Here is a 17,331-nt window from a genome sequence, read left to right as displayed (position 1 = left end):
TATTTTTATTGTAACGTTATTTAAGTATGTAAAAATAGAAGAGTTTTCATACCACTGTAAACCAGTAAAGTTAAAATAACATTAATTTAAGGGAACGGATGTTTTGCTTCATTGATTCATTCCACAAATATTTATTGAGCAGATGTTGTGAGTTGGGTGGGTACTGAGAGCACAGTGGTGAGCAAAGTATGACACGAGCCCTACTCTTGTAGCTTAGAGTCTGGTAGAAGAGACAGAAAAATTCACTGAGAAATTGCCTGCCACATCGTGGATATGGTACTGACTGCTCAGGTACAAATTCAGTCGAGTTGTTTTCTCTTCTATTTTCTACATCTTTGCCAGTTATTCACTAGGAGATTGTCTCAGTCTTATCTCCCAACCTATCTTATGAGATTTCCTTGTCTTCTGTATGTTTTTATTTTATTTTTTATTTTTTTATTTTTTTGTGGTACACGGGCCTCTCACTGTTGTGGCCTCTCCCGTTGCGGAGCACAGGCTCCTAACGTGCAGGCTCAGCGGCCATTGCTTACTGGCCCAGCCGCTCCGCGGTATGTGGGATCCTCCCGGACCGGGGCACAAACCCATGTCCCCTGCATCGGCAGTCGGACTCTCAACCACTGCGTCACCAGGGAAGCCCTGTTTTTATTTTTTAAGAGCTCTTTTTAAGTCTCTGAATATGTATTTTTTTAATAGTCTATTATTTTTGTTTCATGGCTACAATGTCTTCTAACTCTCTGAGAATATTATAGTCCCTTTTTAACTTTTCTTGTTTCTGTATTGTTTCCTTCTATCTATTTCTTAGATTTAAACTATTTTTATAATAGAGGCTTTTCTGAAAGGTTTCATGGCCCTTGGCTGTTCATATTTAAGAGTGAGGTACTAAAAAGTGGATTGGAACCTCTTGTGTGCTTGGGTGGGCTTATTGCCAGATGCCAATTCATTGTTTGTTTGTTTGTTTCTCTTTTTTCCTTCCAGTTTCATTGAGGTGTAATTGACATACAGCACTGTATAAGATGTACAGCATAATGACTTGACTTACATACATCATGAAATGATTATCACAGTAATTTTAGTGAACATCCATCACCTCATATAGATACAAAATTAAATAGAAAAATTTATTTTTGTAATGAGAACTCTTACTATTTACTCTCAGCAGTTTTCATATATAACATACAGCAGTGTTAATTATATTTATCATGTTGTGCATTACATCTCTAGTACTTACTTACCTTACAACTGGAAATTTGTAGGACCTTTTGAGTGCCTTCATCCAATTCCCCCTTCCCTCCCACTCCCTGCCTCTGGTAACCACAAATCTGATCTCTTTTTCTATGAGTTTGTTGCATGTTTGTTTGTTTTTGAAGTGTAATTGACTTACAACATTATGTTGTTCCTGTTACACAACATAGTGATTTTTTTTTATACATTTCAAAATGATCACGATAAGTCTAGTTATGATATGTCACCATACAAACACATTACTTAGTTATTGAGTATATTCCCCACACTGTACATTTCATACTTGTGACTGATTTATTTTGCAGCTGGAACTTTGTACCTCTTAATCTCCCTCACCTATTTCCTCCTTCCACCCACCTCTTGCAACCACCTGATTGTTCTCTGTATCTATGATTCTGTTTCTGTTTTTGTTTGTTCATATGTTTTATTTTCTAGATTCCACATATAAGTGAGATCATATGATATTTTTCTTTCTCTGTCTGACTTATTTCACTTAGCATAATGCCCTCTAGGTCTGTCCATGTTGTTGCAAATGGCAAGATTTCATTCTTTTTTATGGGTAATATATTCCATTGTGTATATGTACTGCATTTTCATTCATCTATTGATGGGCACTTGGGTTGCTTCCATATCTTGGTGGTTGTAAATAATGCTTCAGTGAGAATAGGTGTGCATATATATGTTTTTTCTAATTAGTGTTTTTGTTTTCTTTGGATAAATACCCAGGAGTGGAATTGCTGGATCAGATGTTAGTTTTGTTTTTAATCTTTTGAGGAATCTCCATACTGTTTTCCATAGTGGCTACGCCAATTTACATTGCCACTAACAGTACACTAGTGTTCCTTTTTCTCCACATCATCACCAACACTTGTTATTTGTGGTCTTTTTTTTTTATGATAGCCATTCTGACAGGTGTGAGGGGATACCTCATTGTGGTTTTGATTTGCAGTTCCTTAATTAGTGATATTGAGCATCTTTTCATGTGCCTGTTGGCCATGTGTTTGTTGTCTTTGGAAAAATGTCTGTTCAGATCTTCTGCCAGTTTTCTAATTGGATTGTATTTTGGTGTTGAGTTGTATGAGTTTTTTGTATATTTTGGATATTGACCCCTTATCAGATACATTGTTTGCAAATATCTTCTCCCATTCAGTAGGTGGCCTTTTCATTTTGTTGGTAGTTTCCTTCACTGTACAAAAGCTTTTTAGTTGGATGTAGTCTCATTTGTTTATTGTTGCTTTTGTTTCCCGTGCCTGAGACATACCCAAAAGAGTATTACTAAGACCAGTGTCAAAGAGTGTACTGCCTGTATTTTTTCCTAGAAGTTTTATGATTTCAGATCTTACGTTTAAGTCTTTAATCTGTTTTGAATTTATTTTTGTGTATGTGTTGAGAGAGTAGTCCAATTTTCCCAGTGCCATTTATTGAAGAGACTATCTTTTACCCATTGTATAGTCTTGCCTCCTTTGTTGTAGAATAATTGCCCATATAACTATGGGTTCATTTTTGGGCTCTCTGTTCTGTTTCATTGATTTGTCTGTTTTTATGCCAGTACCATACTGTTTTGATGACTGCAGCTTTTTTAGTATAGCTTGAAATCAGGGAGCATGATACCTCCAGCACCAGCTTATTGTTAAATGATCTGACTAAGCCCTTTCTTGAGGGAACTCTAGACTGTCAGGAATTAGTTTTCTTTCCTTGGAATGGTCATTTTCCTCAGAGAGGAGTTCTGTCTTCTACCTGGAAGGTATAAGCTGGCTGCATTTTTGAGAGCACAGGGAGAAGGAAGCCAAAGGTATCATTCCTCTCTTAGAGAAGATTTGCACATAATTCTCTTGTTGCCAGTATCTCTGCTCTCTGCTGTGCATGGAGCCCACAGTTCCTTTAGTTTAACCTCCCCAGAGAGTAAGCCTCCTGTATTCTGATAGGGTAGGGAGGGTGGTTATACAGTTTTGTGGGTAGGGGAATGGGAGAGTAGAGGCAACTACTTCTACTTTTAATGTAAATCTTGTTTATAGCCTCTCTTGTACTCCTCCTTTATATCAAGATTAATTCCAGATGAAACAAAGATTTACATGTTTTTTTTAAAAAAAATGAAACCTTAGGGCTTCCCTGGTGGCGCAGTGGTTGAGAGTCCGCCTGCCAATGCAGGGGACACGGGTTCGTGCCCCGGTCCGGGAGGATCCCACATGCCGCGGAGCGGCTGGGCCCATGAGCCATGGCCGCTGAGCCTGCACATCAGGAGCCTGTGCTCCGCAGCGGGAGAGGCCACAACAGTGAGAGGCCCGCGTACCGCAAAAAAAAAAAAAAAAAAAAAAAAAAAAAAATGAAACCTTAAAGAAACAAAGTTAGGCATTAAAAAAAATAATCTCATAGTGGAAAAGGCATAAACATGCCACAAAACCTAAAAGCCATAAACAAAGAGTGATAATATAAGTAAAAAAGGTTTCTGCATAGTATAAAGCAGAACAAAAACCATCGTTAAAAGACAAATAACAAACTTATAAGTACCCAGTACCACTGAAAGTCTACCTAACACTGAGTGCCCCCTCACTGAACTTCCAGGTATTGGGACCACTCTGGTCTAATAGCACTGTCATCTCCTGCCTGTACTAACTTCTTTTTTTTTTTTTTTGCGGTACGCGGGCCTCTCACTGTTATGGCCTCTCCCGTTGTGGAGCACAGGCTCCAGACGCGCAGGCTCAGCGGCCATGGCTTACGGGCCTAGCCGCTCCGCAGCATGTGAGATCTTCTCAGACTGGGGCATGAACCGGTGTCCCCTGCATCGGCAGGCGGACTCTCAACCACTGTGCCACCAGGGAAGCCCTGTAGTAACTTCTTGAACGTTTTTTCTACATCTACTTTGGCTTCCTTTAGTCTGTTCACCATTCCATCAGAACGACTAAGGGTTCTGTTCAAAACACTCATCTGATCCTGTCACTACCCCTTGCTTTAAAGTCCTTTAGTAGTTTCCTGTTGTTCTTGTGATAGAAACAAAACTAATAAAGCCTACACGGCCCTGCACTGTCTGGCCGCCATCTGCCTTTCTTCATTTCCTACCACACTCTTCCTTTGGGCCTTGCACAAGAGGCTCACTGATTTTATTTTGGCTTGAGGATTGGCCCTGTTTTTCCAGCAGAGGCCTTTGCACATGCTGTTTTCTTTTCCTGGAATGTTCTTCCTTCCCTCCATGTTTAGTTAACTCCTGATCATCCTTTACATCTCAGTGAAGCATCACTTTATCTGACTTTTCTGATCAGGTCTGATTCTACTGTTGTAAGCAGATAGTTTAGTGTACTTTTCCTTTCCCCTATCACAGCTGCATTTGTACCTTTATCTTTGTGATTGAGTAATGATTGTTTTTACCCAGAGACTGTAAGATTTTATAAGACTAGGTACAATGTCTGTTTTTCTTCATCATTTGTAGTGTATAACATAATGTTTATAATAGAGTTTGGCACGTAGTTGCAGCTCAGTGGATGGCTGGGTAAACAAATAACTAAATGAATTAATATGTACCCCTTAAGGCTTTACAGACCTAGTCTTTTGGAAATCCTGTTTACTGTTAATAGGAGGAAGCTTGAAGCCCTCTGTAGGAGTGGTTTCCATTTTTATTTACTGTTCTTTTTCTCTGTAGGTTGCTGATCAACTCTGTGCCAAGTATAGCAAGGAATATGGCAAGTTATGTAGGACCAACCAGATTGGAACTGTGAATGACCGGGTAACGAACATAATTGTTAAACATGAAGCAATGGGTGGGGTGGGGCAGGTTATTTTTATTGCCTGCAGTGAGTCCAGTGGGTACCACTGTAATGTAGGGTTAATCTGGGATTGCACCTTTCATAGAGAGAGAAGAATGCTGTCTGGCAGTGCAGTCAGCTCCTTACCCCTGTCCTACACCTCTGATTGTGAAGCTTTCCATCATCCTGTGTCATTCCTGATTTTGTACCTTATCCTTTGTGCCACTTGTGATTTATGGAGGTAGAAGTGAGGTGGGGAGAAGGGTAGATGATCTCAAATGTGGAAGGCAGCAATATCAGTCTTTGAGGCATATGTAACCAGAGAATGTGAGAGATACACGGGTCTTGTGCTTTGTGATTGAAAAAAATAATTTAACTGGATGGAGCTTCTTTTTTTCCTCTCAATTTGAAATGTGAGGAACAAAGTTTAAAATTGATACAGGTTAGCCTTAAGCTGGTTGATGCAGATGCATCTTAACCCTGGATCTTTTACTTACAGCTAATGCACAAACTGAGTGTGGAGGCCCCACCCAAAATCCTGGTGGAGAGATACCTGATTGAAATTGCCAAGAACTACAATGTGCCCTATGAGCCTGACTCTGTGGTCATGGTACGTTTAGAGTCTTTTAGAATACAAAGGAAAGTGAGTCTCTCAATATCACTGTCTTTGAAAAATAACCATTTTCTTTGCACTCAAGTTTGCATATGGGAGTTTAAGCCTTTGTCCAGTTAATGCCTCTGGGGTAACAATAAATATGCCTGCATCTCTCAGAGTATTTAGGGATCAGATGAGATGAATGACTGAAAACACTTTGAAAAGGTACAAACTTTGATACAAATATAAAGTGGCATTATTGCTACTTTTCAGTGAAGTTCAAGGAATTGAGAGGCCCCTATGGGTAGCAAGAAAAGCCTCAAGACCCAGAACAGAGCCTGAAAACATCTTTTGTGTGCCTGCCATGTGCTCCAGAAAGCTGAGAATACAGAAAATATATAAACAAGGTCCCTGTCCTAAAGAGGCTTACAGTGAAAGAAGGGCAGATATGCAAATAGTAAATCAGCAGTTCATGTTGACTGGGTATAGTATATGTTTTGGTGTGCTGCTCAGACAGCCCTCCCCCTGCCTGAAGTACACATTTCAGGACAGAAACATTTATTCCGCCAGCTCTTTTTTTATTTTAAGTAAATTTATTTTTGGCTGCATTGGGTCTTCGTTGCGGTATGTGGGCTTCTCATTGTAGTGGCTTTTCTTGTTGCAGAGCATGGGCTCTAGGTGCACGGGCTTCAGTAGTTGTGGCGCGTGGGCTTAGTTGCTCTGCGGCATGTGGGATCTTCCTGGACCAGGGCTTGAACCTGTGTCCCCTGCGCTGGCAGGCAGATTCTTAACCGCTGCGCCAGCAGGGAAGCCCCTCTCCCAGCTCTTGAGAGTATTGATGACTGGTGGCTCACGCAGCTGAGTGTCCCTCCAGCAATGGCCCTCAGAAGACAGCTTCCTTACCCAGGGTCTTTCCTGGGGGCAGCCTGTATTTGGTAACTGGTCATTGCAGGGGATTAAAGACTCTGCCCCTTTGTCCCCAGTTGGGAGCACCTGCTGTAGTCCCAGCCTAGCTCCAGAACTCCCTGGGGGAATTAGCTGACCCCTTTGTTGTGAATGCATGGCAGCCCACCTTCTTCCTTTGCCCAGCCCTGCTTCCTTCATGTCCCCACAGGTGTCTGTCCCAAGAGACCTCTCTAGTAAACAACTGTCAACGCTAATCACCATCTCAGAGTCAGCTTCCTGGGGAACCTAGCTGGTGACAGGCCTAATGATACGGGTTTCTCTCTTTTTCTTAGGCAGAAGCTCCTCCTGGAGTAGATACAGATCTTATTGATGTTGGATTCACAGATGATGTAAAGAAAGGGGGCCCTGGAAGAGGAGGTGGGGGTGGATTCACAGCACCAGCTGGTGGACTTGATGGAACAGTGCCAATGCCCATGCCCATGCCCATGCCATCTCCAAACACTCCTTTCTCATACCCTCTTCCAAAGGGACCAGTAAGTACACATACAAATAAATATGGATATAAACTCTAGAAAATGTTACAGAAGATGACAAGTTGGCTCTGTGAATACACTCAGGAATTGTAGGTTATCAAGAGGATTTAGCAGTAAGAATATTTGGTATTAGTTTATTGCTCATACTATGGAAAAAATAGCATTGGGATTTGGAGAAAGTCTTTTGGTTCATCTGTAGGTAATGAAGTGGGAAAATCTAGAGAGATGGTACTAGAAAAACTCCTTTTCATGTAGGTTTCTTGAACCTTTGGGACTTGTAGGTATACTAGTAGCATTTTCCAAAAATGAATAACCAATACTTATTACCAGGTCTACCTCCTTTGTAGATAAGAAGATGAAAGTCATTGGTAGTAAGAAAGTGGGGACTTCCCTGGCAGTCCAGTGGTTAAGACTCCATGCTTCCACTGCATGGGGCGTGAGTTCGATCCCTGGTCAGGGGACTAAGATCCCACGTGTTGTGCAGTGCGGTCGTCTCCTCTCCCCCAAAAAAGAAAGTCTGGTAAGAAGCTTCCCTTGTAGACATTGAGGCAATTTAGTAATTTGAAGAATAGCCTTTGGGTACAGATCTTTAAAAATCTGGATTCTTCCTAATCACATGTGGTCCTTTTAGGCACTTTTTCTTTTGGGGCTCTTGAATACATGTATTAAATACATATCTTAAATATATATATATGTATTCAATGTGAATATGTACACATTGAGAAAATAGTTGTATACACACACATATTTATTTCTCCTTTCCTATTTACACACTTCAGAAATTGCAGATCGGGGCAATGTCTCTGATGTTGCCTTTCTCCTCTTGCAGTCGGATTTCAATGGATTGCCAATGGGAACTTATCAGACCTTTCCCAATATTCATCCACCTCAGATACCAGCAACTCCCCCATCATATGAATCTGTAAGTGCCTGAGCCTCTTTTATAAGCAGCAGGAGAGTGAATCCATGAAGAGAGAGCAAAATAATGGCCACAGGGAAGGCAAAGTTTTGATCAACTAGTACTGGCATTGCTCTATGCTTTGGATTCTTGTGTTGCTTTAATATTACCCTGGAAATGGGGAGTGGTGGTGGTGGTGGTGGTGGTGGCAGCAGCGGCAGCATCGTTGGTGGCAATGCTTTGTCTGCAGTTAAGCCAGGAATCAGGAAGGAGCTGCAGATCCTGGAAAGTTGGGGTAGGGCACTTGATCAGACTTTTTTTTAGACTAGGCAGAGAATCATATTGAGCTGGTACAGTCTTGGTACTAGAATATAATAATTGAAATACCAGTTTTATAAATTCTCAACACTGTGTAAAGGAATAAGAACCAGATTTTTGTCTTAAACAGATCAGTGTCTAGTAAATTTCAGCCTATAGCATTAATTTTATATTTTAGTCTTATAGTTAGAGCTTGCTGTTATTGCTAATATGGTAATGATGCCTTGAACTGTAGGTGGTTGTAACGGTTTTGGTTGAGAATTAGATGACTTTTCTGCCAGCCTTGTTTGCTCATCTAGGGAGATCGCCCTGTTCCTGAGCTTGCTTAGTGTTCTTTCCTTTGGTTTTTACATTGGGCCTGAATTTTTATGTTTTGGTTTTGCACGCCTTGAAGCATTGCCCACAGCTGTTTCTAGGAACGAGGTAGAAGATATTTGTTAGTATTTGAGGACTTGGTTCTTGGAGATGAATGCGGTGGTTTAGAATGCTTTCTCTCTGCCTGGAAGGTGAAGGTAATAGATTAAAGAGAGATGTTATGGTGTGGTAAGAATTTTCTTTTCCTCTGCTTGGCAGTTATGAGTTCAACATGGTATCTGTCTGGTTGGAAGAAGATCAGGAAAGGAGTATAGGGGGCGGAGGGGCAGTTTCTTTGGAGCAGTTTCTGTTGCTTTTGCTGAGCAGCTTAGCTTTTGCAACACACATGGGCTTATACCATTACTTTCACCAGTGATGCCATTGCTTTCTCCTTTGGTCATGATCTTTGTGTTTCAGGTTGATGACATTAATGCTGATAAGAATGTCTCTTCTGCACAGATCATTGGTGAGTCAGAAACCCTCTTGAGAGTTTCTCAGTACTGAACCCTTTGCTGTTTTCTCATCTCTGTTCCTCCCTCAGATTGTTTTTATGATTGTGGCATTCTACCTACATGCCACGTTCTCTCCCCAAATGCAGTATGGTGGAAATAGAACTCAGGATTTCCCACTTCCAAAAAGAAAAGATCTTTCGTGGCTCCAAAGAATCTCCCAAGTTTCTGTTTCTGGTAGTGGTATCATTATTCTTTTTCACCTTGCAGTTTTCAGTCATCCTCAAGTTCGGTATGTTCCTGCTGCTTCCATTTCCACTGTGCCTGGAAATACCAAAATTGTTTTTAAATTTGGGCATTAAAGAGGGGGAAACAGACATAAATCATAAGTGTATAGCTCAGTGACTTTTCACAAAGCAAGCATGCTCATGTAGCCATTCACTGAAAAATTAAACACTACCAGCACTTCAGAAACCCAGAGGGGAATATTTTTTAAAATTGGGACAGTTTCATTGAGGTATAATTTACATACAAAAAATACACAGAAGTGTATATTGTGATGAGTTTTGATGTGTCTCCACACACATGCATTATGTAACCACCACCTCAGTAAAGATACAAAACATTTCTATCACCCCAGAAAAGTTACCTTGTGTTCCTTTCTAGTCAGTTCCATCCCAGAGGCAAGCACTGTTCTTATTTCCTAAAACTATGGTTTAGGTTGCCTGTTCTAGAACTTAGATACAAATGGAAACATACAGTAGGTAGAGAGGGCGATGATTTTAACTTGTAAGATACAAAACGGAAGACTAGAAATACAGATCACATTCTATTACATCAAACGGTATGGATGTTAACATTCCATATAAAATTTTTTTCCCATAAGCCTTAAAGAGTAGCTCATCCCAATAGAATTCTAGTACCATTTCTTGGACTTTCTTATTATGGGAGTAGACCTTTGTGAAAGGGGACAGTCCATTGAAATGAATGCTGTGTACCTAAGCCCCATGCACCACACTTTGACTTTCCCTTAAACTTTTTTCTCACTGTAGGAAAGTAAAACATATTCAACCATAATTAGAAAATGTAGCTGTTAATTGTCTGAAAATTTTTGTTGACCTTTAGAATTATTTTTTAAAAAACAATGTTTTCTCCAGTATTTTGATTATTTTATTGTTTCTGCCAGGGGGGATTGTGGGGTTTGAGGATCTGAGCCACTGGCATTTTTAACACTGTGCTCCTTACTGTAATTTAATTAGGTCCTGGACCCAAGCCAGAAGCTTCTGCAAAGCCCCCTTCCAGACCCGTGGATACCTATGACAACTTTGTACTGCCAGAATTGCCATCTGTGCCAGACACACTACCAACTGCATCTGCTGGTGCCAACACCTCAGCCTCTGAAGACATTGACTTTGATGATCTTTCCCGGAGATTTGAAGAGCTGAAAAAGAAAACATAGGCTTCCTAAACCAGGCAAGGTCCAAGTTCTGGGAAATGAGACTGAGCAATTTCTCCTTGTAACAAAGAATCTCCATGAAATTCTGCTTCATCTGTTAACCGTCACTGAGTACACTCTTCCTCTGGGCTCTCTTCCTGCTCTGACACACTCTGCTGCTTTCCGGTTCTCCATTGCTCCTGAGAGACTAACAACTGGAGATTGTGAGGTTGGAGCAGCTGGCTCCTGGCAGCCTTGCTTGTCCATTTCCTGTCAGTGTGATCCCATTTCTCTCCTTCCTGTCCCACCATCTCTCCACAGGGGAGTGAGAAGGGGAGAGCTGTCAAAGATGGCCGGATGGTGGAGGAGAGTACTTCATGAAGTGTCTCAGCTCTGTGCTGAGGTTCTAGACTTAGAAACAAAGCCCTCCGTACAGAGGGATTGGTGGTGAGTGAGATTCAAGGCCAAGTTGTCTATTTTCTCGCTCTAAGATGAATGGGAGAGAGAAAATGGCTCAGGAAGCCATTGTAACAGTTCTTAGAAGCTGGGTCTTCTCATTGACATACACACTACTCCTTGCTGCAGGGCACTGTTCCACCTGGATCCAGTTGCAAACTTTGGAAAGTTGAAGGCCTCTCTTAGTTCTACTGGATTCTCAGGGAGCCCTCTGTGGCCTTTTGCTTTATTTTGAGTGCTGTGTTTCCCTTTTAATAGAGGGCAGCACTGTATATAATTCCTGTTTTTCCCCATGGCATGTTCTGTTGGATTGCATTGCTGGCCACATACTGGGCAAAAGTCACCATTCAAGGCTAAGGTGGGCTTCCAGTAGCCTTAATAGAAATATTCAAGTCTCTTGAGTAGTGAGCTGGAAAGCCTACAGGTGAAGAGGGGTTCCTGTTTTCATTTGAAAACGTTATGATCAAGAGAACCTTTAAAAACTGATCTCAGATAAATTTTTGGTGCCCATGTGGCTGTAGGTGTTTTGCTCCTTCCCTTGACGGATGAGACTCTTACTGTTTTGCCCCCTAGCTAAGGCCATCCTTCCCCACAAGGATGGATTTGGGATCGGAAGATACGACTTCGGCTTCTGTGTGGTGTATCTGTACACACTTGTTTCAAGCAACTTTAATGTTTTTGATTGATTTGTATGTCATGGCTCAGTAGCTGCTAATAAAGTTAAAAATTCTGTGCCCCGCTTTCTCCATTGTTTTGGTCAAATGACGAGGGTCAGGATTTTAGTGGAGAGTATTTAAGCAAGTGACCCATATTGGGCACAAGCCAGACCTTATTGGCTCCCTGGGTAGGATGCCTGGGGAGTAAGGGGCCCATTTCGATCTCAGTATTTAAGCCCAGATTGTTACCTGTGAGTTGGCTTGGTTACTTCTCTGTACAGGGCTCCCCCTTAGCCAGATCTCATGCTTGTATCTTTAATTAAAGTTGCAGTGAGCTTACTTCTGACTCATGTTTCCCATAGTCATCCTGGAACATGAATGATATTACTTGGTGTTTGTTTGGCAGCAGAGCTGGTTTATCCTGCACCACTCTTGCAGTGTTAACCCTCTGATAGTGCCAAGTTCCATAAACATAAGAATCTGCAGCTAAGGGGATTTTGATTCTTCACTGACTAACAAAATTAACTAAGTATATTATAAACATCTATAATTTTCTAAAGTACACCATGCAAATAGCAGTATTAATATACTAAGAAGGAATAAGCCAAGCGAAGAGGTAACAGGATTAATCTTTTGAAACTTCATTTGTCAGTGGCCATTGCTGTTACAGCCGTTTGCTTACTTACATGTGTTCTGGTGTTGCTGTATTCCTAACAAACTTGAGAGCTTCAGTAGCAGCATATCCATCAGTGCAGCTTCTTTCTGAGTCTGTTGGAAGACAAAAAGAGAAAAGCAAGGAAATCGAAATTGCTGCTAATGGTGGAGGAAAAAAGTACCAAAGATATTATTTTTAAAAAAGTAGATATAAAGTGTAAAGATACTGTTTCCTTTAATGGTTTACTGTCAGGCCTTGGAGTGTTTCTGCTACTTAACAGTGGAGGGTCAGCTATTTATAGGACAGTGGATGTAGAACATAATGTACTTTTGGTAAATTGGGTTTCCTAGGAAAATGGTTGGCAGAGCTGTGGAGACTAATAAAGGGAGTATGCTGATACTGTGTGTTATGTCAGTCTGTAATCTTAAGAGCAGCTAAAATTGAGCTTTTCCAGTGATAAAATCATGATACGGTTTATATTTCAATTACTGAGTCAGAGTTACTTACCTTAAAGGACTTTCTTTCTTTACCAAAGGTCATTAAAATGGCAGAAACAAAAAGGTTAATGATCACAAATACCATCAAAACGACACTGGTTAGGAGAATAAGAAAGGAGCCCAGGACTGGGTTTAAAGCAATAACCTGAAAAGACAATAGGACATTTCGAGTTTAAACACTGAGAGTTTAATATCTACTTTAAAAATGTAAGATATATGCTAACATTTGGGATATATTCACGTAAGGAAACACTTATGTCTGGTGGAAACTAGAAAAGCAAAAATATTAAAAAGGAAAATACTTTTGAGTGGACAGAAAAGCAAGAGTGACTGACTCTAAGAGTGTAAATAATTGTGCCTTCAGGGCTTTCACAAGAAGAAAACAGGTGAGTTGTAATGGAATTATAAGTGACTCAAAGCCCTTGTGAGTTGTTGGCAATTCTGGAAAATATTTCTAAACATGGAAGCTTCAAGGAATAGCAAAAGTGTGTTGAAAGAATACATAGATACCAGCAGTGATAATGAAAACTGTCTCTGCCGTTCCAAGCACTTTCTACTCTGAACATAGGAGCATTTCAATACAGTTTAAAAGGTTAGCCATAGAAAACTGGCTTTTAATGCTTTTTCTAGATTTTTTTTAATCGTTATCTTTAAAAGTATAATTACTGAGTTTTGCCATTCTTGCCTTTTCAGTACAAAGAGATCTTTCTCTTACTAGAATGGTTTCCAGTAAAATTTGGTTTCCAAATTCTTTAATTTAGGTGTTCCTTTTAAAAATGATTATTTTCCTTTGGTATTGGCTCATTCATTATTGCCACTGGGCACTGTTTTAAAAAAAAAAACACCCAACAACTTAGAGGATGAATACTTGCAATAAATACTATTGTGATGGAAATCTCTGTGACAGAGATACTATAATGGCTGCCAGCTTATATCTACTTATTTTAAAAGAGCTTAATCATAACTCCAGGTAAACCAAACAGTTTGGGCAAACGCTGAGTTTGTGATGCAAGACTATTCCCAGTAAGTATACTCCATTTTCCCTTTTAAGTCAAAAAGTAGGTGTCAGCAAAAGTTTATTATGATTGTTATTTCTTTAAGAGCTTTAGTATATAAAGTGTTCCAGGGGTGAGGACTTCATTCCCTAGTGATTGCGGCTGGAACCACAACAAAACAGTCCACCCAAAATAGCAGTTACGTTAATCTTTCTTAGATTTTAGGAAGGTGGTGGTAACTTTCCACGTTAGAAACTATGTTAATTTACCCATTTTAATTAGTAACCTTTGATTTCTAGAGTATCAGAATGATGAGCTTTGATGAAAATCTTGCCAGTTTCACTAATCTGAATTGCAGTTTTTTTCTTATCAAATCTATATGTGCTAGTGTTTGGGACCCAAAACCTCACCTGGGTTTCCTACTTTATTTTTTATGTTGAGTAGAAAGGGATTTGTGTAGGTAGTTCCTGGGAGAAAATAACAGCCTCTCTGAAATTAGTATTTATAAACAGAAATAACTGCAGTCCTTTCTGGACTTGTACCTCCCTAATTTTTCTTTTTTAAGTCACTTCCAATTGTACCCTTCAAAAGGCCGTTGAGAAAGCAGCAGCAATCATGTTAATCTGGCCAGGTGTGAGAACACAAGTTCAGGCCCAGTGTCTTTGGCAGTAAGATTAAGGATAGAAGAAGTGAGAAAGGTGGGACTATGTGCTTAGGAAAGGAAGGATTTCTGAAGGTAACAGCCACTCAAAAGCTATACAGTATCTATAGGTAATACCATAAAATAATGGCAAAGGAACTAAGTTTCTCCCTTTTCCAGTATGCAGTGGTACAGTAGGGGCTGCTTTTATAAGCAATTCTCCCCTTGTTTGATATATTAAACCAAATAGAATTCTGCAGGGAAACCAGGAATAGGGTTTTTACCTCCTTGTGATGAGAGATTCCCATCAGGAGACCAACAACAGTCACTGCTGAACTGAGACAAGTTTGGTAGTCAGAGATGCTCCATCCAAACAGCAGGTTAAACTGGAAAAGAGAGAACTGTCAGATGGGGGTGGAGAGCAGTAGAGGGGACTGCACTTCTTTGGGTCCTGAGGTGCTTGATAATGGTGAGGTCAAGGTAGAAACAATGGAATAGAAATTAAGGAAGTTCCTTAGTGGCCATTCAAATTGCTATGCCTAAAAACTACATAGAATTCTTCTGTAATTACAGTGTTTTCATATAAATTTGACTTCCATATAGTTCATCCTGTGAACTAAATGTTATCCCCATTTTAGAGATGAAACAAATGTCTTGAGTTTATCATACTGCTAGTTAACTATGGGCCTACACAACTAAAACCAGCTCCACTGTCTTCTCCAAAACTCATTGCCAACTTGAACTGATGGTTTTCCATTTAGTGACCTTTTCTAAGGGAAGCAATGTGATTCCAAGACGACAGCACTTAGGAAAAGACAGACGCTAGATGCAGCAAAAGCAATTCTAAGAGGGAAGTTTATAGCAATAAATGCTTACATTAATAAAAATCTCAAATAAAAAACCTAGCTTTGCTGCTCAAGGAACTAATAACTGAGCCTAAAGTTACAAGAAGAAATGAAGTAATAAAGATTAGAGCAGAAATAGCGACTAGAAAGACAACAGAAAAAAAAGTTAGCTTTTTTGAACAAAAGTGACAAGCCTTTAGCTAGACTAACCAAGAAAAGAAAAAGGATTCTAATAAATAAAATTACATAAACGAAAGAGGAGACATTATAACTGATACCACAAAAATACAAAGGATCATAAGAGACTACTAGGAATAATTACACACCAACAAACTGGATAACCTAGAAAAAATGGATAAATTGCTAGAAACATACAACTGAATAATGAATAAACAGAAAAACTGAACATATGAAGTATAAGTAAGGAGACTGAAGCAGTAATCAAAAACCTCTCAACAAAGAAAAGCCCAGGACCAGATAGCTTCATGGGTGAATTCTATCAAACATTTAAACTTTTAAATTCTCGGACTTCCCTGGTGGTCCAGTGGTTAGGACTCTGTATTTTCCACTGCAGGGGGCTGTGGGTTCGATCCCTGGTCAGGAAACTAAGATCCCATGTAAGTCAGTAAATGTGATACACCATATTAAAAGAATGAAGGATTAAAAACATCTCCATTGTACATATATACAATGGAATATTACTCAGCCATAAAACGAAACGAAATTGAGTTATTTGTAGTGAGGTGGATGGACCTAGAGTCTGTCATACAGAGTGAAGTAAGTCAGAAAGAAAAATACCGTATACTAACACATATATGGAATCTAAGAAAAAAAAAATGGTCATGAAGAACCTAGGGGTAAGATGGGAATAAAGACACAGACCTACTAGAGAATGGACTTGATATGGGGAGGGGGAAGGGTAAGCTGTGACAAAGTGAGAGAGTGGCATGGACATATATACACTACCAAACATAAAATAGATAGCTAGTGGGAAGCAGCCGCATAGCACAGGGAGATCAGCTTGGTGCTTTGTGACCACCTAGAGGGGTGGGATAGGGAGCGTGGGAGGGAGGGAGATGCAAGAGGGAAGAGATATGGGAACATATGTATATGTATAACTGATTCACTTTGTTATAAAGCAGAAACTAACACACCATTGTAAAGCAATTATACTCCAATAAAGATGTTTAAAAAAAAGACATCTCAACAGATGCAGAAAGAGCATTCAACAAAATTTAACAACCTTTAATGATAAAAACTCTCAACAAATTAGGCAAGAAGGAATGTACTTCAACATAATAAAGGCCATATATGTCAAGCTCACAGCTAACATCATACTCAATTGTGAAAAGCTACAAGCTCTTCCTCTAAGATAAGGAACAAGACAAGGATGCCAACTCTCACCACATCTATTCAACACAGTACTGGAAGTCCTAGCCAGAGATGTTAGGTAAGAAAAATAAATAAAAGGCATCCAAATAAGAAAGGAGGAAGTAAAACTGTCTTTGCAGATGACATGGTCTTATATATAGAAACCCTAAAGACTCCACCAAAAACCTTTTAAAAAAAATGAATTCAGTAACGCTACAGAATAAAAAATCAAAATACAAAAATCAGTTGCATTTTGTTATACTAACAACTAGCTGAAAAAGGAATTAAAAAAAGTCTCATTTACAATAACATCAAAAAGAATAATACACTTCGGAATAAATTTAACCGAGGTGAAAAATCTGTTCAATGAAAACTATAAGAGATTGATGAAAGATATGAAAAAGACAAATGGGAAGATTTCCCACATTCATGGATTGGAAGAGTTAATATTGTTTAAATGTCCATACTACACAAAGTGATCTACAGATTCAATGCAGTCTCTGTCAAAATTCCAGTGGCATTTTCCCCAGAAATAGAGAAAATCCTAAAATTTGTATGGAACCACAAAAATACCATGAATAGCCAAAATAATCTTGAGAAAGATGAATAAAGCTGGAAGCATCACACTTCCTGATTTCAAACTATATTGCAAAATTATAGTAATCAAAATACTATGATATTGGGATAAAAACAGATACATAGAACAATGGAACTGAATAGAGAACCCACAATTAAACCCACACCCATAG

The 17,331-nt window shown here is 39.6% G+C and overlaps 2 protein-coding genes across 8 annotated transcripts in view; one reads left to right on the top strand and one right to left on the bottom strand.

Annotated features, from left to right (window-relative positions):
- Positions 1-11,659, top strand: part of IST1 (IST1 factor associated with ESCRT-III) — a 30,486-nt gene extending 18,827 nt beyond the window's left edge. For 6 of the 7 annotated variants that reach the window (XM_030863471.2, XM_060288432.1, XM_030863472.2 and 3 more), the window contains 6 exons: positions 4,877-4,960; positions 5,479-5,589; positions 6,813-7,013; positions 7,793-7,935; positions 9,001-9,049; positions 10,292-11,659. In XM_030863471.2, coding sequence (XP_030719331.1) covers positions 4,877-4,960; positions 5,479-5,589; positions 6,813-7,013; positions 7,793-7,935; positions 9,001-9,049; positions 10,292-10,477 — 774 coding nt within the window. In that variant the 3' untranslated portion in view covers positions 10,478-11,659. The remainder of the gene's footprint in view (positions 1-4,876; positions 4,961-5,478; positions 5,590-6,812; positions 7,014-7,792; positions 7,936-9,000; positions 9,050-10,291) is intronic. The other variant, XM_060288433.2, reaches the window with a different exon arrangement.
- Positions 6,180-17,331, bottom strand: part of PKD1L3 (polycystin 1 like 3, transient receptor potential channel interacting) — a 61,812-nt gene continuing 50,660 nt past the window's right edge. The window contains 5 exon segments of the mRNA XM_070044122.1: positions 6,180-9,356; positions 11,829-11,946; positions 12,266-12,341; positions 12,742-12,876; positions 14,651-14,767. Coding sequence (XP_069900223.1) covers positions 11,945-11,946; positions 12,266-12,341; positions 12,742-12,876; positions 14,651-14,767 — 330 coding nt within the window. The 3' untranslated portion in view covers positions 6,180-9,356; positions 11,829-11,944.

This window comes from Globicephala melas, chromosome 19 (genome assembly GCF_963455315.2).
Source record: "Globicephala melas chromosome 19, mGloMel1.2, whole genome shotgun sequence".
Classification (NCBI taxonomy): Eukaryota; Metazoa; Chordata; class Mammalia; order Artiodactyla; family Delphinidae; genus Globicephala; species Globicephala melas.
The sequence above is the reverse complement of the archived record's forward strand: the minus strand, read 5'-3'. Positions and strand labels throughout refer to the sequence as shown.